Below are 25555 nucleotides of genomic sequence, written 5' to 3'. Positions count from 1 at the left end.
GACATTTTCAGCTGTGTCAAGTAGTATCATCGGTCAGACATTTTCAGTTGTGCAAAGCTGTACCATCGGCCAGACATTTTCAGTAATGGATAATATTACCACCGGGCAGACATGTTCATTGAGGCAAATTAGTATCATCAGTCAGACATTTTCAGTGATGCATAGTAGTACCACCGGGCAGACATTTTGAGTGAGGCATAGTAGTATCATCGGTCAGACATTTCCAGTGATGTAAAGTAGTATCACCTGTCAGACATTATCGGTGGTGCAAAGTAGTACCACCGGGCAGACATTTTGAGTGAGGCAAAGTAGTATCATCTGTCAGACATTTCAGTGATGCAAAGTAGTATAATCGGCCAGACATTTTCAGCGATGCAAAGCAGTACAACCGGTCACGCATTTTCAGTTGTGTAAAGTATTGCTATCGGTCAGACATTTTCATTGATACTAAGTGGTACCAACGGTCAGACATTTTCAGTGATGCATAGCAGTATCATCGGTCAGTTACTTTCAGTGATGCAAAGAAGTATCATCTGTCAGACGTTTTCAGTGATGCAAAGTAGTATCATCGGCCAGACATTTTCAGTGATGCCATGTAGTACCACCGGTCAGACATTTTCAGTGATGCAAAGTAGTACCACCGGTCAGACATTTTCAGTGGTGTAAAGTAGTATCATCGGTCAGACATTTTCAGTTGTGCAAAGCTGTACCACCGGTCAGACATTATCAATTATGCAAAGTAGTATCATCTGTCAGACGTTTTCAGGAATGCAAAGAAGTATCATCTGTCAGACATTTCAGTGATGCAAAGTTGCATCATCGGTCAGACATTTCCAGTGATGCAAAGTAGTACCACCGGTCAGACGTTTTCAGTGATGCAATGTAGTATTTTCGGCCGGACATTTTTAGTGATGCAAAGCAGTATCACCGGTCAGTTACTTTCAGTGATGCAAAGAAGTATCATCTGTCAGACATTTTATGTGATGCAAAGCTTTAGTCAGATATCTTTAGCGATGCAAAGTAGTATCACCGGTCAGACATTATCGGTGGTGCAAAGTAGTATCACCGGTCAGACATTTTCAGTGATGCAAAGTAGTATCATCTGTCAGACGTTTTCAGGAATGCAAAGAAGTATCATCTGTCAGACATTTCAGTGTTGCAAAGTTGCATCATCGGTCAGACATTTCCAGTGATGCAAAGCAGTACCACCGGTCAGACATCTTCAGTGATGGATAGTAGTACCTCCGGGCAGACATTTCAGTGATGCAAAGTAGTATCTTCGGCCGGACATTTTTTGTGATGCAAAGTAGTATCACCGGTCAGACACTTTCAGTGATGCATAGTAGTATCATCTGTCAGACATTTTCTGTGATGTAAATCTTTAGCCAGACATCTTTAGCGATGCAAGGTAGTACCACCGGTCAGACATTTTCAGTGGTGTAAAGTAGTATCATCGGTCAGACATTATCAATTATGCAAAGTAGTATCATCTGTCAGACGTTTTCAGGAATGCAAAGAAGTATCATCTGTCAGACATTTCAGTGATGCAAAGTTGCATCATCGGTCAGACATTTCCAGTGATGCAAAGTAGTACCACCGGTCAGACGTTTTCAGTGATGCAATGTAGTATTTTCGGCCGGACATTTTTAGTGATGCAAAGCAGTATCACCGGTCAGTTACTTTCAGTGATGCAAAGAAGTATCATCTGTCAGACATTTTATGTGATGCAAAGCTTTAGTCAGATATCTTTAGCGATGCAAAGTAGTATCACCGGTCAGACATTATCGGTGGTGCAAAGTAGTATCACCGGGCAGACATTTTCAGTGATGCAAAGTAGTATCATCTGTCAGACATTTCAGTGATGCAAAGTAGTACCACCGGTCAGCCATTATCAGTGGTGCAAAGTAGTATCACCGGTCAGACATTTTCAGTGATGCAAAGTAGTATCATCTGTCAGACGTTTTCAGTGATGCAAAATGGTATCATTTGTCAGACATTTTCTGTGCTGCAAAGATGTACCACCGGTCAGACATTTTCAGTGGTGTAAAGTAGTATCATCGTTCAGTCATTTTCAGTTGTGCAAAGCTGTGCCACCGGTCAGACATTTTCTGTAATGCAAAGTAGTATCATCTGTCAGACGTTTTCAGGGATGCAAAGTAGTATCATCTGTCAGACATTTCAGTGATGCAAAGTTGCATCATCGGTCAGACATTTTCAGTTGTGCAAAGCTGTACCACCGGCCAGACATTTTCAGTGGTGTAAAGTAGTATCATCTGTCAGACATTTCCAGTGATGCAAAGTAGTATCATCTGACAGACATTTCAGTGATACAAAGTAGTATCACCGGTCAGACACTTTCAGTGATGCAAAGTAGTATCATGTCAGACATTTTCTGTGATGCAAAGCTTTAGTCCGACATTTTCAGCCATGCAAAGCAGCACCGCCTGTCAGACGCTTTCAGTGATGCATAGTAGTGTCATCTGTCAGTCATTTTGAGTGAGGCAAAGTAGTATCATCTGTCAGACATTTCCAGTGATGTAAACCCGCATTGGTCTGACATTTTAAGTGATATTACCCAGTATTGGTCAGAAATTTTCAGTGATACAACCCTGTATTCGTCAGACATTTGTAGTGATATAGCCCTTTATTGGTCAGACATTTTCAGCGATATAACCATGTATTGGTCAGTCATTTTCAGTGATATACCCTATATTGGTGAGACCTAACCTAACATTGGCTAACCTAACCATGGCTAACCTAACCTAACATGACGTAACCTAACCTAACCTAACCTAACCTAACCGTGGCTAACCTAATCTAACCTAACCTAACCGTGGCTAACCTAACCATGGCAAACCTATCCGCGGCTAACCTAACCGCAGCTAACCTAACCATGGCCAACCTAACCAAGACTAACCTAACCACGGCTAACCTAACCGAACCTAACCTAACCGTTGTTAACCTTACCGTGGCTAACCCAACCATGGCTAACCTGACCAAGCCAAACATAACCATGGCTAATCTAACCGCAGCTAACCTAACCATGGCTAACCTAACCGCAGCTAACCTAACCGAGGCTAACCTAACCATGGCTAAGCTAACCGCACGTAACCTAACCTAACCTAACCTTCCCTAGCCATGGCTAACTTAACCGTCGCTAACCTACCGAACCTAACGTAACCAGGCCTCTCCTAACCTAATGTAACCTAACCTAACCTAACCATGGATAACCTAACCGTGCCTAACCCAACCATGTCTAACCAAACCCAACCTAACCTAACCTAACCTAAGCGTGGCTAACCTAACCGTGGCTAACCTAACCGTGGCTAACCTAACCGCGGCTAACCTAACCATGGCTAACCTAACGTTGGCTAACCTAACCGTGGCTAACCTAACCGCGGCTAACCTAACCATGGCTAACCTAACCGCGGCTAACCTAACCAAGACTATCCTAACCACGGCTAACATAACCTAACCTAACCTAACCAAGCCTAACCTAACCTAACCATGGCTAACCTAACCTTGGCTAACTTAACCGAGGCTAACCTAACCACGGCTAACCTAAACTAACCTAACCTAACCTAACCATGGCTAACCTAACTGTGGCTTACCTAACCTTGGCTAACTTAACCGAGGCTAACCTAACCACGGCTAACCTACCCTAACCTAACCTAACCTAACCTAACCGTGGCTAACCTAACCTAACCTTACCTAACCTTACCGAGGCTAACCTAACCACGGCTAACCTAACATAACCAAACCTATCCTAACCTAACCGTGGCTAACCTAACCATGGCTAACCTAACCTAACCTAACCTAACCGTGGCTAACCTAACCTAACCGTGGCTAACCTAACCTAACCGTGGCTAACCTAACCTTGGCTAACCCAACCTTGGCTAACCTAACCACAGCTAACCTAACCTAACGTATCCTAACGTAACCACGGCTAACCTAACCTAACCGTGGCTAACCTAACCTTGGCTAAGGTGATATAACCCCGTATTGGTCAGACAATTTCAGTGATATAATCCCGTATTGGTCAGACATTTTCAGTGATGCAGAGTAGTATCATCTGGAAGACGTTTTCAGTGATGCAAAGTAGTATCATCGGCCGGACATTTTTGGTGATGCAAAGTAGTATCACCGGTCAGACACTTTCAGTGTTGCAAAGTAGTATCATCTGTCAGACATTTTCCGTGATGCAAAGTAGTACCACCTGTCAGACATTTTTAGTGATGCAAAGTAGTACTACTGGTCAGACATTTTCAGTGATGCAAAATAGTGTCAGCGGTCAGACATTTTCAGTGATGCAAAGTATAATGGAAGCTTGGACAGCCATTCCGAGCCTCTAGTCCAAGCATCCCTCATTTGCTGCACTACTGCTCTAACACAAGCAGGTCTTCATTCGCTTTCTGTAAGTCCTAGCGTGTCCATATTATTCCAAACTACTCATACAACAGTAGGAAAACGATACGTTTATTATACACAAAGATTATAAATTTAATTATTTTTAAATTTGTAATTTGTTATTACTTGACACGTTCCGAGCCACAGAATTTTGCCATTTGTGGAATACTTTAAGCTTTATCTGCAGGCCACGTCTACGATATATGGTACACGTAGATATATTTATTTAATACACTGAAGATATGTTTTATGGCAAATTTAATTCTGTAATAAATATAATATATCTATTGGGATTATGGGTAAAAAGAAATGACCGTCTTTCTTTATAATTATCTTTATTCTATTCTTAGAATAAGAATTCTAGTATTCTATTCTGTATTCTAACTGTATGCTAGGAGAGACAAAACTAGAGTGATGAAAATGGTGTGCAATTGCAGCTCGTTCTGGTCCCCGAATTCTTATCTACAGTTTGTAAACATAGGCATACTTGAGACACATCTTTTTCTCGGAAGAGACTGATTTCTATGTATACGTTAACACTTATCTTATTTTCAACAATATCAATTTTTAACCAAAGTTACAAATAACCTGGAGATCAGTTCAGACAAAAGTTTATTGGCATGGAACGTGTTAATAATATATAATTTGAAATTTATAAATTATAAATTTATGAATTAATTATAAATGTAAAGGAAATACTGTGGGTAAATGGATAAACCAATATAAATGTTTATTTAACACAATAACAGCACAACATTAATTATAACTGTATCACGTAAAATAAATTAGTTTCTAATTGCGATATAATCTCTCGAGGACTCTCTCACACACGTCTATTTGTAATGACTGTCATTCACCTACTGATTCTTTTTTCACGACTCTCTGTCACACTCGTCACATACTCATTCTTCCGCACAAACATTCTTCACACTCGTGCCACACATTCTATGACAACCACTACCACAAATACAAGTCCCTATTTTATCTTTCACGACTTCACGATGCTAAGAAAAAGGAAAAATTGCAGGAAATCGCGAATAATCGAATTTAATCGATATGCGTTGCAACTTTACGAATTTCTACTTGCATGTAATTTCATTTCGTTGCAAGGGGGTCGCCCGTGAAAGTTTGGCGGGATGTCTGGAAGCTCGCGTTTTACGAGCAATTCGCTCTACTCGTTACAACAGCCAACTCTCTTATCCGTCTCTTCGGCTCGGCTCGCCTCTTTTATCGCCGTTTTCGCTTCCTTATTATTCACAGCCGTATCAATGCTTTAAATTAATCCCATCTCTTCGCCGGGGCTCATTGTTGCATAAAATACGCGGCCGCTCGTGCCGCGAATTTATAGCGCGATTACCGGGACGTAATGCACGCTCCGCGTGTAAATCATTCTTAATTCACGCCGGCCGCGATACTGTGTCTCGCAGTCTAGTAGAGTATAATGAAATTACTCGCGATAGGAAGTATCGATGAGATGCAAGAGGCAGACTACGGTGGCGTGCAGAAGTCTTTCCTCGAATTGATTTTCCTTCCTCTTCCTCGCCCTTTCCTCTTTCATTTTGCCCTCTGTCACAGTGGGAGCTAAGTAAATTATAACTTCAATCGAATAGAATGCACGACGGCAATGGAAAAACTAGAGTTCCCCTTTGAAATTCGTCAAAATTTATTTAGGCGAGTTTCTAACACGTCATTGTTGTTTTCTTGGGTTTGAAAACGATTTTCAAATGGTTGTCATTTATTTCGGAGGAAAAGAAAATTGGTAAAATATAATTAACCCTTTGTACTCGGCGATCTTTTCGTTACAGAAACATTCACATTAATTCGAAGACTTTCTGCCATGAAGTCGACTATATTTTCAAAACGGTAACTAAGAAGTTCAAATTAATTGTAAGATATAGAATTATTTTACCTCGATATTCCACGCGTCGTTGTACCATTTTAAATTTGAGATATTAATTAACAATAATCTCTAGAATTTGATTAAATGGTGACTGAGAGTAGTCTTTCGAGTGCAAAGGGTTAAATACTTAATAAAATATGGAAATAAAATATAATTAACACATTTCGTGCCAAAATTAAATTTGTGTTTATTTAATACGCTGAAAACGTGTTTTTTGACAAATTTAATTATGTAAAATATATTTCCATTAAAAGAATGAGGTATTATACGAATTGCAGTATAGAACAGAGCACATAAATTTGTTTAATTGTTGTATATACAATAACTATTAATTACACGTAATGGTTGACTTTTTTAAAGCAAGGGGTGCATAAAAATGGCTTATTCGCATAATCGTTGCAAAATGTCACTATTCTTCTAGTTTTTTTTACTAATCGAAAATTTTCGGACTGACTGACTTTTACAGTCGAACTGATCGCAGCCCCATGTGTACCATAAGTGGTGCGTGGTGAGATAACTATTCTAAACAAGCTAATTACTTATGTATTGACAATGTAATAACATATTGTGTGATAATATATCAATATTTAACCGAAACAATAAATGAGCCGCAAAGGGTTAATATAAAAATAAAATATAATTGAACACAAATCTCGAATTTTCCTACATAATACCAATTTCGCATCGAGGAGATTGTCCTCAGAGTGAATATTTTTTAAACACTTTAACTCTTCTAGTCTTTTTCGATACAAGACCTCAAGCTCTTGCGCCCTCCTTCGGACACCTCGTTTAATAGAACGTGGAAAAAATAGAGACTACCTCGGTGTGAAATATAAAGGAGAACAAGCGGAATCTCCATTCCCTTCTCCATTCCCAGTGCCATTTATCAGTCTGCAACGAAAGATCCCAGAAACAGTGGTTATTCGCAGATTTCCATCGTCGAGTACAATTTCACGGGGTAACGGTTTAGCAAAGTTTGTCACACGGTGACATCGTTAGGTCCGGTTTTTCGCGCGTCTGCTCTTCGATAATCCTTGCCGGGCTTTTCTATGGCGGGGAACCGTCGCCTCTTCTGTGGTATTTGTAAGAGATCCCGGCGGACTGATTATTCTGACCCTAATAAATCCTCCGGTTCGTTTTTCTTTCCCGGTCCGCCATCGCGGCTGGCGGCGTCCCGTCGCTATTTCATCGTCCGTGCCTCTTTCTTCCCGCGAACGCCTGACACGGGGCTTCAACATGGTCATTAAACCGTGGAAATTACGTTATATCGCGCGTAACGAGCCCCACCCTCTGTCCTCTGGAAAAGACAATCGTGTCCCGTGGAAAAACCTGTTAACGGGAAGGTTGAAAAATTCCACGGAGAATACTGACCGGCTTAACTTCCCTTCTAATTACGCGTCTCTGACGAGGGTTATCGGTCGAACGGCATGGAAGAATGGTCGCGAGTAAAATCGCAACGGAAATTATTTAAGGGGATGAAGTTGGAGAACGTTTGGAAGAGTAAGGGTCTCGCGAGATAAATGCTCCAAGACAGACGACTTTCAGCTTCTTTCGGCTTGGGTTCATTAAAAATTCTTCCATCCAGAGAATACGTAAGAGGATTTCAACGATATTCTTAATGTTATCCTCTTGGTAGCAGTTGTAACGTGTGCACTCGTGCGAGGCAAGTGTCCTTTCACCGAGGGTAATACTTCCAGAGGGAAGACGGAAGTGTCATTTGTATGGTTAAGTAAACGATTCTTTCTTTGATATTAACAGGTTTGCTCGTTTTTCTGTATTTTGCTTTCGTCCTTGCGTTTTCTGTTCGTTGTTTGAGCCCCGACGAGTCAATGTTTGCACGCGTATTTCGTTTCACTTTTTACCCCCATGCGCCAGACGGAATTATAATTCCTTCTTACGACTCTTTCGCGGGATTTTCTCTACAAATTTTTATACCGCGATGCTTTCGATATTATTCGCGCTGAGTAGGAACTCAAATTATTATAATTATTAAAATGCATTTTACAAATTTACAGGGATGTGTTCGTCGATCAGGGTTAATTGTTGATTCAGTTTAGGGTTAACACGTTGACTGCCATGGCGATATTAATTTTTTGAATTTATATTTCTTTTACAGGGATGTGTTCGTCGATCAGGGTTAATTGTTGATTCAGTTTAGGGTTAACACGTTGACTGCCATGCGAAACTAATTTTTTGAATTTATATTTCTTTCATTCTAACCAACTTTTGAATATTTGAAGAAAATTGGAACTTGAGGAGACGGAATTATAATTTCTTTTGACGAGTCTTTCGCGGGATTTTCTCTGGAAATTTTTATACCGGGATACTTTCGATATTATTCGCGTTGAGTTCCTTGTTAAAATGCATTTTACAAATTTACAGGGATATATTCGTTGATTAATGTTAGTGGTTGATTCCGTTTAGGGTTAACACGTTGACTGCCATGGCGATACTAATTTTTTGCATTTATATTTCTTTTATTCTTACCAATTTTTGAATATTTGAAAGATGTAAATAAGTAAGGAACTTTGAATAGAAGACATTGATAATTCGCACTGAAAATAATTTTTCTCCCCATATTGTTTGATAATTATATTGCCACTATATGGTAAGAATAATGAAAATTTAATCGTGGTCCCCTGAACATTCCATATAAAAATTGCGTGGCAATTTTGTCAAAGTGTTAATGGAGACGTTCTAAAATAAAAGTATTCGTCGAGGGAAATGAAGTTGGCCTTGAACTCTCTGAAAGACTTCCATCTATGAAAAACTACATGCACTATATAACGTAGCCCTCCAAACTATGCAATTTCTATGTATAAAAGAAAAATGTCATACCTCGGAAGATATTCGGGGTATGCGAGTTACGTGGACCACTCTGTACATAATCTTTTCATCCCCTCTGCTTCTATAATTTTTCTTCTCTTCTTTCTACCCTCTCCAGGGTCACCTCTTATTTTATTTCCTTTAAGAGTTCTCCTTTCATAATTTTTCATCCATCATTCAACCGATTGTGACAAATTTAACGTTACTTATTCGTAATAAATTGTCAATTCCTTCTCTATTTTTAATAATTTTTTAGAAAAGAATAGTAAGCGAACGTATCGTCTGTACTATCGAAATAAAAATTCTTTTTTCAAATTATTTCCAACTGTTTACCCTAAAAAAATTCTGGATTCGCGCTATTCGAACAGCTTTCGTTCCATGTGCGAGATTTTCGAAATGCTCCTTTTGTAATTGCACGAACGCGCCCGCCGATGAATCTCGGTGTTGATCGATTGTCTCGTGAAGTGGAATGGAAATGGTAGGAGCGTGATGTGGACGATAAACGGCGTATAAGTTGAACGAGGAGCGCGAGCATCGGCTTCGTTACCACGGGGGTGGTTTACCCCTTCCTCAAGACTGTTGATTACCGACCTACATACCCCGCGGCGATACGCCGTACATTTCCATATTCGCAGAACGATTCAATCCTGATTATCTTAAAGCCACGGGCGACGGTGATCATAATCGATCGATCCCGCTCCGATTAACATCTCAATCTAACTGTTCGACCTTTTAAGACGGCTCTGTTTCAGCTTTACTCGTGATCCGGGCTTAATACACACGAGGCTTTTCTCCTCTTTTTTAATTTCCAATTCCAATAACAAAAATTATTATTATTTTTAATATCATTTCATACCTTCGTTATTATTATTTCTTAATATTAAAAATGCGAGAAAATCGTGTCAGGAATTTTACGTAGAAGGCCTATAATAATTTTTCCATAAACGTCAGCCACGAGATTAATGAGAAATTAGTTAGAAGTACCAAAGTTTAGTCTTTTTCGATACAAGACCTCAAGCTCTTGCGCCCTCCTTCGGACACCTCGTTTAATAGAACGTGGAAAAAATAGAGACTACCTCGGTGTGAAATATAAAGGAGAACAAGCGGAATCTCCATTCCCTTCTCCATTCCCAGTGCCATTTATCAGTCTGCAACGAAAGATCCCAGAAACAGTGGTTATTCGCAGATTTCCATCGTCGAGTACAATTTCACGGGGTAACGGTTTAGCAAAGTTTGTCACACGGTGACATCGTTAGGTCCGGTTTTTCGCGCGTCTGCTCTTCGATAATCCTTGCCGGGCTTTTCTATGGCGGGGAACCGTCGCCTCTTCTGTGGTATTTGTAAGAGATCCCGGCGGACTGATTATTCTGACCCTAATAAATCCTCCGGTTCGTTTTTCTTTCCCGGTCCGCCATCGCGGCTGGCGGCGTCCCGTCGCTATTTCATCGTCCGTGCCTCTTTCTTCCCGCGAACGCCTGACACGGGGCTTCAACATGGTCATTAAACCGTGGAAATTACGTTATATCGCGCGTAACGAGCCCCACCCTCTGTCCTCTGGAAAAGACAATCGTGTCCCGTGGAAAAACCTGTTAACGGGAAGGTTGAAAAATTCCACGGAGAATACTGACCGGCTTAACTTCCCTTCTAATTACGCGTCTCTGACGAGGGTTATCGGTCGAACGGCATGGAAGAATGGTCGCGAGTAAAATCGCAACGGAAATTATTTAAGGGGATGAAGTTGGAGAACGTTTGGAAGAGTAAGGGTCTCGCGAGATAAATGCTCCAAGACAGACGACTTTCAGCTTCTTTCGGCTTGGGTTCATTAAAAATTCTTCCATCCAGAGAATACGTAAGAGGATTTCAACGATATTCTTAATGTTATCCTCTTGGTAGCAGTTGTAACGTGTGCACTCGTGCGAGGCAAGTGTCCTTTCACCGAGGGTAATACTTCCAGAGGGAAGACGGAAGTGTCATTTGTATGGTTAAGTAAACGATTCTTTCTTTGATATTAACAGGTTTGCTCGTTTTTCTGTATTTTGCTTTCGTCCTTGCGTTTTCTGTTCGTTGTTTGAGCCCCGACGAGTCAATGTTTGCACGCGTATTTCGTTTCACTTTTTACCCCCATGCGCCAGACGGAATTATAATTCCTTCTTACGACTCTTTCGCGGGATTTTCTCTACAAATTTTTATACCGCGATGCTTTCGATATTATTCGCGCTGAGTAGGAACTCAAATTATTATAATTATTAAAATGCATTTTACAAATTTACAGGGATGTGTTCGTCGATCAGGGTTAATTGTTGATTCAGTTTAGGGTTAACACGTTGACTGCCATGGCGATATTAATTTTTTGAATTTATATTTCTTTTACAGGGATGTGTTCGTCGATCAGGGTTAATTGTTGATTCAGTTTAGGGTTAACACGTTGACTGCCATGCGAAACTAATTTTTTGAATTTATATTTCTTTCATTCTAACCAACTTTTGAATATTTGAAGAAAATTGGAACTTGAGGAGACGGAATTATAATTTCTTTTGACGAGTCTTTCGCGGGATTTTCTCTGGAAATTTTTATACCGGGATACTTTCGATATTATTCGCGTTGAGTTCCTTGTTAAAATGCATTTTACAAATTTACAGGGATATATTCGTTGATTAATGTTAGTGGTTGATTCCGTTTAGGGTTAACACGTTGACTGCCATGGCGATACTAATTTTTTGCATTTATATTTCTTTTATTCTTACCAATTTTTGAATATTTGAAAGATGTAAATAAGTAAGGAACTTTGAATAGAAGACATTGATAATTCGCACTGAAAATAATTTTTCTCCCCATATTGTTTGATAATTATATTGCCACTATATGGTAAGAATAATGAAAATTTAATCGTGGTCCCCTGAACATTCCATATAAAAATTGCGTGGCAATTTTGTCAAAGTGTTAATGGAGACGTTCTAAAATAAAAGTATTCGTCGAGGGAAATGAAGTTGGCCTTGAACTCTCTGAAAGACTTCCATCTATGAAAAACTACATGCACTATATAACGTAGCCCTCCAAACTATGCAATTTCTATGTATAAAAGAAAAATGTCATACCTCGGAAGATATTCGGGGTATGCGAGTTACGTGGACCACTCTGTACATAATCTTTTCATCCCCTCTGCTTCTATAATTTTTCTTCTCTTCTTTCTACCCTCTCCAGGGTCACCTCTTATTTTATTTCCTTTAAGAGTTCTCCTTTCATAATTTTTCATCCATCATTCAACCGATTGTGACAAATTTAACGTTACTTATTCGTAATAAATTGTCAATTCCTTCTCTATTTTTAATAATTTTTTAGAAAAGAATAGTAAGCGAACGTATCGTCTGTACTATCGAAATAAAAATTCTTTTTTCAAATTATTTCCAACTGTTTACCCTAAAAAAATTCTGGATTCGCGCTATTCGAACAGCTTTCGTTCCATGTGCGAGATTTTCGAAATGCTCCTTTTGTAATTGCACGAACGCGCCCGCCGATGAATCTCGGTGTTGATCGATTGTCTCGTGAAGTGGAATGGAAATGGTAGGAGCGTGATGTGGACGATAAACGGCGTATAAGTTGAACGAGGAGCGCGAGCATCGGCTTCGTTACCACGGGGGTGGTTTACCCCTTCCTCAAGACTGTTGATTACCGACCTACATACCCCGCGGCGATACGCCGTACATTTCCATATTCGCAGAACGATTCAATCCTGATTATCTTAAAGCCACGGGCGACGGTGATCATAATCGATCGATCCCGCTCCGATTAACATCTCAATCTAACTGTTCGACCTTTTAAGACGGCTCTGTTTCAGCTTTACTCGTGATCCGGGCTTAATACACACGAGGCTTTTCTCCTCTTTTTTAATTTCCAATTCCAATAACAAAAATTATTATTATTTTTAATATCATTTCATACCTTCGTTATTATTATTTCTTAATATTAAAAATGCGAGAAAATCGTGTCAGGAATTTTACGTAGAAGGCCTATAATAATTTTTCCATAAACGTCAGCCACGAGATTAATGAGAAATTAGTTAGAAGTACCAATGTCACGTGATATTTTGTGAAAGAAACATTTAGAAAACGAGTATTCTTTTTCCTCGCGTTTGTGTATTCGCCCCACACGCGAGCAAACAATTTTACATTCGCGACATAATTTGTTTGTTTGCTTTATTTATTCGAGTGTGCGAGCTAACTGTCTAAAACTTGGGTAACTTTTGCACGTAGCATTTTTGTGAAATTATAATCACAATGGAGATACCGAGTTACAAAATTGCTTGAAACACTCTATATATATAATTGTAAAATAAATCCATTAATACGATCGAATTAATTGAAAACTTTGCGATAGAATCGAGTGGAAGCTCAGTGTAGCACAATGGCAAGAATAAAAATTGGATTTTCGAATTAATTTGTCGTCCATGGATTATCCTTTTCCCAATTTCTTTCCAATTTAATTAAGAACACGAATCGTTTAAATTGGACACGAAAATTTGTGTTTCGTTCATTGGTATCTGTGCCAGGTGTCAAACTCGATTTTTCCTCCCCTATAGCAATAAACTGTTCTCATCAGGGGTGCAAAGGCAACCGTGGATCTCGCGAATCTCGCGAAACAGTGTAAATACGCGTTATGCAGTGAATTAGCAAAACATTTGTCAGCATAATGAAATAGTTAAACGAGATAGACGAATTAGTGGATGCTGGTAAACGAGAAACGCGAACATCGGGCTGACTAAATTGCGGAGGTGGTATTTCCTCCTTAAGACCGTTGATTGTTGACCCACTTCTGCGTTCACGAGCACGACGTACAAACACTGGCACGTCTTCTATCCGTTCTACAACTTCCGCCAAGTTCTGCCAGTCTTTTAATTAATTTATCTTTGGCTATTCCACTTTTCGGATACAGGCTGGAGAACAGCAGCAAACGAGGCTTGTTTCCGCTGAGACTTGTAAAATGGCCAACCTTATGGAACGTACCATTTACAAGTTCTTGCATCTCGAATTGCGTGTTTGAGTCGATGGGAGTGCGAAATAGCGTGGCTCAAGTTTGAATTTCGTTCTCTAATTTTACATTTAATTTCCGGTTTACTCTGGTTTGGGTAGCACATCGATTATTTAATTTTATTTTTAATTAATGGAATTCCAAATTTTAAACGGTAAATTAATTAATGTAGGAATGTTGGGTGGACAATAGAATAATCAGTGACGTAAATATAAAAATGATTTATTTTAAACTAAAACTTATTTTACTTGCTAATAACTCTTGGCTATCTGTCAAAAACTCTATTACTGATTTTAAGATATTCTGTCAGACTCTGACACTCTCTGACACTCTCTGATCCTTACTCTGACTCTTTCGCACCCTTGCACTCTTATTTAACGCTAGAACTACCAACCCAGTTAAAATGACTGGTCCCAGAATTTTCCTGCTTGCTGAAATTACTATAATCTGTGCACGTTATAGTTAGGTACCCATTAAAGATCGGTAGTTCTAGTGTTAAACCCCTGCCCTCTGTCTTCTTTCATACTAATGTTCTCTTTTCAAATCGGTGGGTCATGTATCCTAAGCACTGAGACGCATTCCTAGGCTTTCACTCTTCACTTGCATTCGGCTCTGTCATAAACATCCCTTACATTCGATCCTCTAACACGCGGTCACTTTCGTTCTAAGTCCAAACATTCCTGACATTCTTTCAGGGTCGTACCTATTTCTTTCCTACATTAATTAATTATAGAATAAGAAATAATCTCTCGTGATTATTTATAAACGAATAATAATAATCATAGGGGGATATTATTAGAAATAAGTTGTCACTTCTTGATTTAATTACGATGGAGAATGTACTTAGGAGACGAATAATTAGAAAAATGAGGGAAATTAGGAAGAATTGGGGAATTAACCCTTTGCACTCTGCGATTTTTCGGTTACAGGAAAATAATAATTCGAAGACTTTCTGCCATAATTCGACGATATTTCTAATATGGTAAATAAGAAATGGTATGCAAATTAAGACGTAGAATTATTTTACTTCGGTATTCCACGCATCGTTGGGTAATTGTAAATTTGAAATATTAATTAATATTCGTCTTTAGAATTTGATTAAATGGTGACTGAGAGGCACCACTCGAGTGCAAAGGGTTAAATCACGTTTCGTGGTGAAGAATAACTCAAGGCGAACAGGATTTTTCTCGATGCTGAAGGGAAATATATTATTCGAAGGAAGGTGTATTTCCTTCTAATTCCTCGAAACGATATTCTCGATTAATGTATTTAATTCGACTGTGAAACGATAAACTGACAAATATAACGTAAATGGTAGACACGGTAATACACGCTGACATACATAAATCATTAGACACGTATTAACGAGAAATGCAATTATCGACTATGCTATTATAATCGAATACAGTTGTACATATTAACCACATCCACTCCAAGCTATTTCCTATCGACCTATTTCTGTTAACAGCACCGGAACCCGCGTTTCCCTATACATACGTATTTAAAAGTGGAGTAGCGCGAATCTATTAACGCTGAAGCGATAGGAAATCGATAAATTAATCGATTAATTGATCAGTCATTCTTCTCGGTTCCATTTGTAATACCGAAATAGCGTTTACAATTATTTCCCAGTATAAAAATAAAATTTCCCGACTCCGCTGTCTCAGAAGTTGGAATTTATAAGGATGCTAAAAAATTCAACGCTCTGCGGAATACGAGAAATATTCCCGACAAATGGGAAGGAAATTGTCAGGTAAAGGAGTTCAAAGGAGCACGAGTATTAACTTTATTGTTATTGGTCAAGGCAGAGCAAGTTTTCAACCCCTCGAGACGTTTGATCGTTGACCTATATTTCTTGAAACTGCATGTAGCTGCACGGAAACACATCTGTCAACCTGTTCTGTCTACGAATGCGTGTCTCTTTGATGTTTCGTATAACAGCATCGAGATCATTGAAATTCCGAGTGAAACGAAGTCTTCTTTTATTTCACGACGGAGCTAGGTACCGAGTAATTAAGTAATTTGCCAGATAAAGATGAGTAGATTTTAATCATCATTCCTGCGAATTAAATTCGTAATAAATATTTTATTACTCCAGTCTTAGAAATAAGCAATTGGATTTAAAAACTGTGAATTTTAAGAAGAAATTAATTTTCGCTGTAATAATCCTTCTTAATATTATATTATAGTAAAAGAGATTAAAGTTATTTTATATTGGAAGCTATTTCTATAGAGAATAATTTTCGAAGCTTGCATTACAATTATATCGTTGAAAATTATAATGAAATAATGGCAAGTGCACGATATAAGTAGTATAAAAGTGGATAAGCGAAACATAGGGGAAATAAACTCAGCAAGTAGTAGAATACGCCATGTGGTCAGACATGCTTCGAAGCTCGATTCAATTCTTGCATTTCCCTTATTATTCCAGTCTTAAAAATGAGGGATCGGTTTTAAAAACTGTGAATTTCAAGAAAAAATTAATTTCCACGATAATAATGCTTCTTAATATCATGTTATATTAAATTAGATCAAAATTATTTTACATTTGGAGCAATTTCCATGGAAAATAATTTTCTAAGCTTGCTATACAATTATATCGTTAAAAATTATAGCAAAATAATGCCAAATATGAGTAGTATAAAAGTAGATAAGAGAAACATAGAGGAAATAGACTCAGCAAGTGGTAGAATACGCCATGTGGTCGGACATGCTTCGAAGCTCGATTCAATTCTTGTATTTTTCCATAACACCCAACAAAAATATTACTCCTATACTTTCGCAAATATTATACAAGCTATTCAAATTTATAAATATATAAAGTATATTCTTTTTCTAAAATAATTCCATCCGGAATTATATTTCTGCACAGTGGGAAACACGTTATAGTAAAACGCGTGCCTTCGAAAATTAATTAAATTCACGTTAATATAAATATAAATAACCACGAAATTACTAAAGAGATTTATATCTCCGCGAGTTAATTATAATTTATTAAACGAGTCTCGCGAATAAATTAAACATACCTGACGTTAATAAAACGAGATCGCAATCGAATTTGTACAAGCAATCTCTGATCTTCAAAGAAACAAAGTAGCATTTCCCATTTCGCTAATTAAGTTCATGAAATTCTCGTTGAAATCCCTTCGATCGAGTCGTGTATTTCACAAAGGTTGACCAACCTGATTTTGAGTACATCAGTTAGTTAATACTACTGTTTAGTCGTGGTTCGCCAATCCGATCATGATCTGCTTGTAATTCCTGACTGTAAATGTTCGATTAGTTCAGCCGAAATAGTCACGTTTCATTGTCGGATTTTACTAACGTGGTTGCATTCTATTGTTTAAACATCAGCCTGCTAGTATTCCCTGTGGCCTCGCGCTTCGACATAACGGCCTGATCGAAATACAAAGTCAGCCATTAACCAAGAAATCTGTGCTCGAATTAAGGACTTAGCAATGCCCGATCTCGTGTAGGTATCTTTATAAACGGCATACTACGTGCTCTAAAAGTATAATTAACTTGAAAAGAGTGTAATACACCCCCAAAAATGTAAGTAGAAGTTCAAAGAATACAAAATTCCAGCATCGTTTATCTGTATCGTGTCATATCACAGTATCGAAGTTTAAGAGCGTGACGCAGGGAAAAAGGCGGGAAAAGAAGAAAGATACGCGTTGACAGGCATATCAGGGAAACCCTTGATAGCGTGAAACATCACGTTTGGGTCTGAGCGAGGGTTAAAGCACGTCGGCCATTAGGAAAATAGCGGATATGAATAATAGGGGTAAGAAAATCGAGAGAGGGTTTCTCATTGACACCAAAGGTGTCTTGCGAGTTGTCAAAGCTATCGTATTCAGAACAAAGTTGTCAAATTACACGAGTCATATCAAATTATATGACACGCCTTCCTCCACTTGCGTCATCAAACAAATCTAGGTCGTCATGTCACTATAAGACAATGACAGTTCCTCTAGTCTGTCAATGTATTTAATATTATATATCTGCAATTTTGATTTGTAACAAAATTTCACATATACAACTCTGATTGCACTTCGAGCAATTTTTAATATTAGTACCAGCAACTCCGAGTCATTTTACCTTTCTTGTTAACTTTTATAGTACGATGTTTACCTGCCAATTAGTATTTAATTTTCATCAGTTCTTCTGCCAAAGGTATACTGGTATATCTATCAGTAAACACATGGTAGTCCTGTGCTTCGGGAATTCTATCTAACAATATTTAATATAAATTCAGCAGAATTCTTGTGCAATAGCGGCGACAACGGAGTGCAAAGGGTTAACCTAGATGGAATAAAATTCGCACATACATTACGCATTTGCAATATCGCAACGCCTATTTCGATATTCACCTCTCTCGAATTTTATTTTCTAGCATCCTAGTAATACCCTAAACGAGTGGTCCTCGACCTGACTTCCTCGCATAGCGTAAAATTAAAACAAATTGGGCTACTATAGCTATTTCAATTTCTATAGATTTTTGACTAAAATTTTCAATTGTATTGACATTTTCGACTAATATCGTGGTGAGCTAATATTTTTGCATAAAGAAAGAGATCAGAATCTATTGGATTGCTATAGCCATTTCAATTCTTATAGGTTTTTAAGTAAAACTTTCAATTGTTTATCTTACAATGTCGCCATAGTGGCGACCACGGAGTGTAAAGGGTTGAAATTTGAAAGGAGTGAATTAACTTTATTATTTATCGTCGACGTTGAATCACCAATTGACATCGTCCAATCAACAAAATTACCGCCTAAAAATTTTCTGAAACGTATACCTAAGCTTTGCAAAATTCTGAAATCGATCTAGAAATTCCTCACGAAGGCAGAATTAAAAGAATACATCTATAATCGGTTGAAATATCGCGAAGAAGAATGGTTCGGTTCCCGTTTAGCTGTGGATGATGGTCGGTGGTGAAATTTTAAACGCAAAACGCGTTCGAATCCCCCGGATATCGCGGTATGGTTAACGCTCGTTGCGATCGAAGGGGAAAACATTTCCGTGGGATTCGGACGGTCGAGGGGATTGCAGGTGAAATGATTCGGCGTTGTTGTATCGGTCGATTCGAGGCCGGAGGATCGTGTACGGACCAGGGTACGGATTACGCTTTTTACGAGGCGCGAAGACGCGATAGCTCGTCCACCGCGAGGAGGAAGAAACGGAAAATGTATTTTCGATTGTGTATCGGCTATCGTATCCCGACGCCGGAGATGTTTTATGCGGCGGATGACTCGCTCTCCATTTGTATTTCACGCGGTTTTTGCGGTCGTAAAGGGATAGAAAGGAAATCGCGTCGAATCGGGGGTTGCTTTGCGCGGGTGGAAAGGAGGGAAAGCGAGAATATTTTCTTCCAATGTATCGTTGATTTTTGAAATGAGCATTTATTAGGGGAAGATTGAATTTCGTTTAAATAGAGGGAATACTTTAAGTATTACAGTATATAAAATTATGTATATAAGATTTAGATTGAATTTCGTTTAAATAGAGAGGATACTTTAATATTACAGTATATATATGTATATAAGATTATATATATAAGATTAAGATTGAATTTCGTTTAAATAGAGAGGATACTTTAGTCTATATATATACTGTAATATATACTGTAAAATTAAAGTATCCTCTCTATTTAAATGAAATTCAATCTTTTAATCTTAATATATATATTAAGATATATATATTAATCTTAATATATCTTAATGTATATAGTTTAAAATAAGGTTGAACAAAGAAAAGGATTGCCTAAACAGTGATGTAGGAATTTTCTTTATTGGCTCATTTTTCCTACAAAATAATTCTATCTCTTCACACACTGACCTGACAACTACGCTGACCAACAACTCAATAACCAACTGACTTGTAACCCCTTATTAACTCCTTAGTAACTGACTATGTCCTCCTGAACGGGTCCTTTTAAAGCTCGTCCAGAAAACAAGTGCTTCCTCGAAGGAGGAGAAACTCCCTCTACCCCAAGGTCAAGGGTGGAAGAGACTTCTCCCTCTAAGGCCCTTCGAAGAGTCATCCTCAGGAGACCCGACCCCACCTCACATGGCTTGGCCCCGACCTCCTGTGGGCCCATCTAACAGCCAGATACTAACGGGTCCTCCAGACCCAAGTTTCAGGCGAGAGGACATTTTACTCTAATAAACGAGCGTCCCTCATTTACCATTCCTACAGTGATATATATACAAAAATATATAGATAAAACTTTATTTTACATTATAAAACTTAAAAATTTTTAAACTATAAAGCTCTAAAAGTTTTAAATTTATTTGAAATTGTAAGACAAGTTAGACTGAACTTACAAGGAGGGTGCAAGTCCTTCGGGTCATTGATTTAGTTGAAACTTTGCAGATATGTAGATTTAGTCATCCAGTTTAAAAAAATGTACCATGATAAGGGCAACTACTTAATACTTTTTGAGATATTTATGATTGAAGCCTATTATTCTTTGTTAGACTTCTTTAATTTAGTAATTCACGCGCAGTGGTATTACTTTTATAATTCCTTATTACAAAGCACGTGTTAGCGGCACAACGGATCTCTGGTCTCTGCGGTTATGGTTGAGAGAGAGAGAGAGAGGGAGAGAGTCAGGAAAAACAAGACACCCAGAATGTCAACCATCCATTAGATGTCACACTTGCACGTGTTAGCGGCACAACGGATCTCTGGTCTCTGCGGTTATGGTTGAGAGAGAGAGAGAGAGAGAGAGAGAGAGAGAGAGAGTCAGGAAAAACAAGACACCCAGAATGTCAACCATCCATTAGATGTCACACCTATGTCTAGATACACAAACTTCCATCACGCAGATAGCGATTTGCAGTTACCATCTTAACCACTTGTGCTGGAAAGACGTGCGACGCACGTCGTAACGCTTTTGTCGCAGAATCGCCAACAACGAGGTATACACGTCGTCGTGCAATTGTCACGGAAACACTGGACCGTTTGGGCACCAGTGTCTGTGAATTTCTTGCCAGCGCAAGTGGTTAACATTCCTAATTAGAGTTTTCTTCCGAATAGTTAGCGATAGTTATCAAGTGGCACTGTGGCCTAATTGCAACATCCGAAAATTGCCGCCAGCGTGGGACAAAAGGACAGATCTCTTTTCCGAGAGCACCTGGTTATGAGAAAGAGAAGATTCGTTCGTACGATTCATAGTTACCTTTCACGAATTTTTCTCATAGTTATCATTCGCCTCATACATTGGCTCGAATCAAACGAAATATTTCAGCGCAGCTGGAAATGGCTTTCTATAATTTTGTTCACCGATACATTTACAAAGCATGGTTCAGTTTTTTACTTTCTTTCTTTCCTTCTTTCTGTTTACACATAGAAGCATGGAGCACGGTGCTGCCTACGGCGGGTGCTGGTGATTACTGGCCGTGGGAATACAGTGAGTCACGCTAATTACTAACCCAAAGGGTCCACGATAATGTGGTCCGGCCTAGGTAGAGGTATCGCTAGTATTGATCAGTAGATCGTAGCTCTCGTTAATGCATTCCGTCCATTGTCGCATTATTCTTGTGCACCTGGACCAGCACCACGTACATTCCCTTATTGATCTCTTTTCGTTAAAACTCGTATTTCACTCGAGCCCAATGACGTATTTTCGTGACACGATTAAGTAACACGACGGCCATTATGACTCCCGGCTTTCGTATTTGTGTCTGGCTCATCTGTGTTCTTCGAAAGAATCCTGGTATTCGGGTGCAATCGATCGTGTCACGAATGTACATGTGTATGTACCTTGAATAGTTAGAGATGCTGATTAACCTCTTCGATGTGTAACATTAAGGTAGACGAAGTTGGTAATTAATTATTACGAATAAATTCCGCTATATTTATTCCACAATGGTCGTGGTTCGAAAATCCAATAATCCAATAACAATTCTCGCTTTATTTATTTTCCTCGACATAGAAAACTTTTCTCGCGAAAAATCACAATGCAAAATCCAGCTAATTTTTACTGCGATTTGGAGAAAATAAATAAACGAATAAACAAAAGTAATATGGCGAAAATAATAGCAGGTATATAACTCAAAAAAATATACAGAGCTATATCTTATGTTCTGAAGGGCAACGAGGGTTTGTCCAATTCCTAATTATTGCAAATAAATTCGCAATATTTATTTAACAATGGTCGTAGTTCGAAAATCCAATAATCCAATAACAATTCTCGCTTTATTTATTTTCCTCGACATAGAAAACTTTTCTCGCGAAAAATCACAATGCAAAATCCAGCTAATTTGTACTGCGATTTGGAGAAAATAAATAAACGAATAAACAAAAGGAATATGGCGAAAATAATAGCAGGTACATAACTCAAAAAAATATACAGAGCTATATCTTATGTCCGGAAGGATAACGAGGGTTTGCCCAATTTCTCCGTGCAATACGTAACAGCCTGCTGCAGCGTTGCAATTACCGTGACCCAGTCGCTGTTACAAGCATTGTGGACAATGATTTAAGGGTGGAACTAAAGTCGATAAATAATGCGAGAAATTTAAAGCAACGCCGACGGAGAGATTAATCGGTAAATTGCTTGCATTCTTTCTAATCTTAGTTTACCATGGAGCGAAGCGCGGAGTAAGATAAATCGCACCCTCGCCAGTCTGATTAATCGATCCTCACCATAGAACGCGGATCCTGCTCGATATAGATTTTGGTTAATGCCTTCTAAGTTATGGTAGTCTGCTCAATTTTCCGCTAAATATCCACGGAGAAAGCAAACGTGATAATTCTCGTTCAACTTTGAACGAGTTCGTTAAACCTCGATTAATGCGTCGCGTAATTTATCGACCGAGGAAAGATCTTGGGATAAATATCAGCTGTAATCATTTCTTCTCCTTTTCTTTTGTTATCCTTGTGTATATACAGGAATAAAGTCCTTTATTATTATCGTATACGTGGAAAAGAAATTATCAAACAATTATATTTTCCGTGTACAAAGATGTGCCAAGATTAGAAATTTTTAAATCACTCATAATATCAAATGGGATGCGAAAATTTGATTTTTAATATATTCAATAACCTTTACTTAGATGTCTTACCTCGCACAATATTTTCGCTATTTTCTCACAACTTTTTCATATATATTTTATCACAAATAATTAAGTGTTTACTGTTCTCGTTGTCAGTAATTAATGCCAAAATTTTTGCAGTAATAAATATCAAAATTTTGGCAGTAATTGATACCACAATTTTGGTCGTAATAAATACCAAAATTTTGTCAGCAATAAATACCAAAAGTTTTACAGTAATAAATATAAAAATTTTGGCAGTAATAGATACTACAATTTTGACAGTAATCAATACCAAAATTTTGGCAATAATAAATACTAAAATTTGGCAGTAATCAATACCAAAATTTTGGCAATAATAAATACCAAAATTTTGGCAGTAATAAATACCAAGATTTATATCCATGACAAAGGTATATAAAATCTTTCATCCATAAAATTAGATTTGAAAGCTCTAATATTTATTTAGAACGAACATAAATCCCAAAATTAAATAGAGCAATATAACAAGTGTTTAAATAACGAAGATGTATTCTCCTATAAACGTTATTCAATGTTACGTATTCCTCCAGAAATATTTGTTTCTCCTACCTTGCTATGTACCTCATCCTGTACACTCGCCTGACCATAGAGGAAAAGCGGAAAAGAAGGGTGACAAATTCAAATAGCCCCCAACCCCCGCGTTAACGCGTTCCTATCACACGATTCTGCCATTTCCCTCGGCTAAAAGATCCGAGTGTTTTTCGAGCGTATGAAAATTAACGCGTTATTAGAGTTGCAAATGGCGCGCAATTTGAAGAGGTTCATTTAATATTCAACCGCGTGATACAGAGGCGCGATAGGGTGCAAACGCGGGAGGATGGCGGGACAATTTAAAGTACAAAGGGCGCCACCCCCGGCCCGCTCGGCAAAGGAACGGAATTCAGGCTCGAAATTCAAAAGCGACGCGGCAATCCTGACCGGCCGTAATTTATCCCTTTGTGCCTGGATTTGTTTCCAATGAAGACGCATTGTGCAAAAACGCACAATACCCGGCAACTTTTCGTTCCGTATGGTAATTAGCCCCGGCGATTCACTGCGGGGTCCGTCTTAAAAATTCATTATACATTGGCATGACTTCGGGAAACGTTCTACCCTACCGTATTCCGCTCGCTGCCTTTCCTTCATTTATTCACGTTTCTTCCTACTTTCCTCGCCAGGACGTTTTATGTAAATCGTGCGCGATGTATAAAAGATACAAAGGATCGCAGTGACGAGGAGTTATCGGTAAATGGTTACGAATAAGAGCGTTTGAAACCAGGCTCCCCGCCGTATGGTCCACGGCTTAATCCACGATCCGAGTTAACTTGTAACGTAGAAAAATACTTCGCGATCCGTGACGAATCCGATTCGCGAAGATGAAAAATGAAGAAAATCCGGACAGAATTCCGCGGGGAAGGAACGTAGAGCCCGCGGGAGCAGGGAAAAGGGAAGGAGGAAGTAAAGAGGGGGAATGAAAAATAAAATGGGAGAAAAAAATAATAAGAATGAAAAAATGAAAAATGGAAAAGGAGAAATATAATACCCTGATGGCGTATCCGGTGGAATAGTTGAAAACGCGCGTGTAGCACTCGCGAGGGGTGGCCAAGGGAGGTTTAAAGTTCTTCCGCGGCCGCTAGAACGTAATATTCTCTCTGCTCGGGATTTATGCCGCAGTGGTGGCGTGCACGGTGGGAGAAATTGTGGCGTGGGTCGGCCACGGGGGTTGGAGGCGGCTCGCAGCCTCTGTCGACCACGCCAGGAGGGTTGGTCGTAGATTATAAACGGTCGTTTTGTTGCGTTGTTAGCAGATGTCTGACGCGAGTACAGCGCGCGGAGATAGAACGAGTGGCAGAGAGGGTGTCTTTGGGGTGGGTCGGTCACTAATTAAGTTTTTCACGCAGAAATTCGTGGGGCAGGCCTGGCTGGAATTCCTGGCGGCGCGACTCGATGAAAAATCGACGAAAATGGCTAGCTGTTTTGCCGCCCGCGACACGATATCGTCGACGTACAACGCTAGCCACCCCAACCATGTTAAATGCGGATAATTAAAATCACTCCCCTTATGTAAACTCGTGGTTTTTATGGAAATTAAGAGATAGTGCGTTTCTTACGGCGGGATCATTAGTCGCTGGCGATTATAGGGATGAAAACAGGCTCCAACGACGGTGAGATATCTTGCAATGATGGATATTATTTTTACAAAATAATCTTGACAGGATGCTGTCAAAATTTAAATTACTCCGAAAGAGGGAATTGTGTTGGAACGCTAAAGACATAAGTCGAGACATCTTACATATGACGTCGATGTTAAAATGTTTTTGATTATTACATACT

The 25555-nt window shown here is 38.8% G+C and overlaps 1 protein-coding gene across 1 annotated transcript in view; it reads left to right on the top strand.

Moving 5' to 3' along the window:
* Nucleotides 1-21422: 21422 nt before the first annotated feature.
* Nucleotides 21423-25555, top strand: part of LOC108548569 (neurexin-3-like) — a gene marked incomplete at its 3' end in the record, with an annotated part of 261403 nt that continues 257270 nt past the window's right edge. The window contains 1 exon segment of the mRNA XM_017901580.1: nt 21423-21573. Coding sequence (XP_017757069.1) covers nt 21423-21573 — 151 coding nt within the window.

The sequence above is a fragment of the Eufriesea mexicana genome, unplaced genomic scaffold (genome assembly GCF_001483705.2).
Source record: "Eufriesea mexicana isolate 0111107269 unplaced genomic scaffold, ASM148370v2 scaffold1688, whole genome shotgun sequence".
Taxonomy (NCBI): Eukaryota; Metazoa; Arthropoda; class Insecta; order Hymenoptera; family Apidae; genus Eufriesea; species Eufriesea mexicana.
Note: the sequence above shows the minus strand (reverse complement) of the source record. Positions and strands in the feature narration are given on the sequence as shown.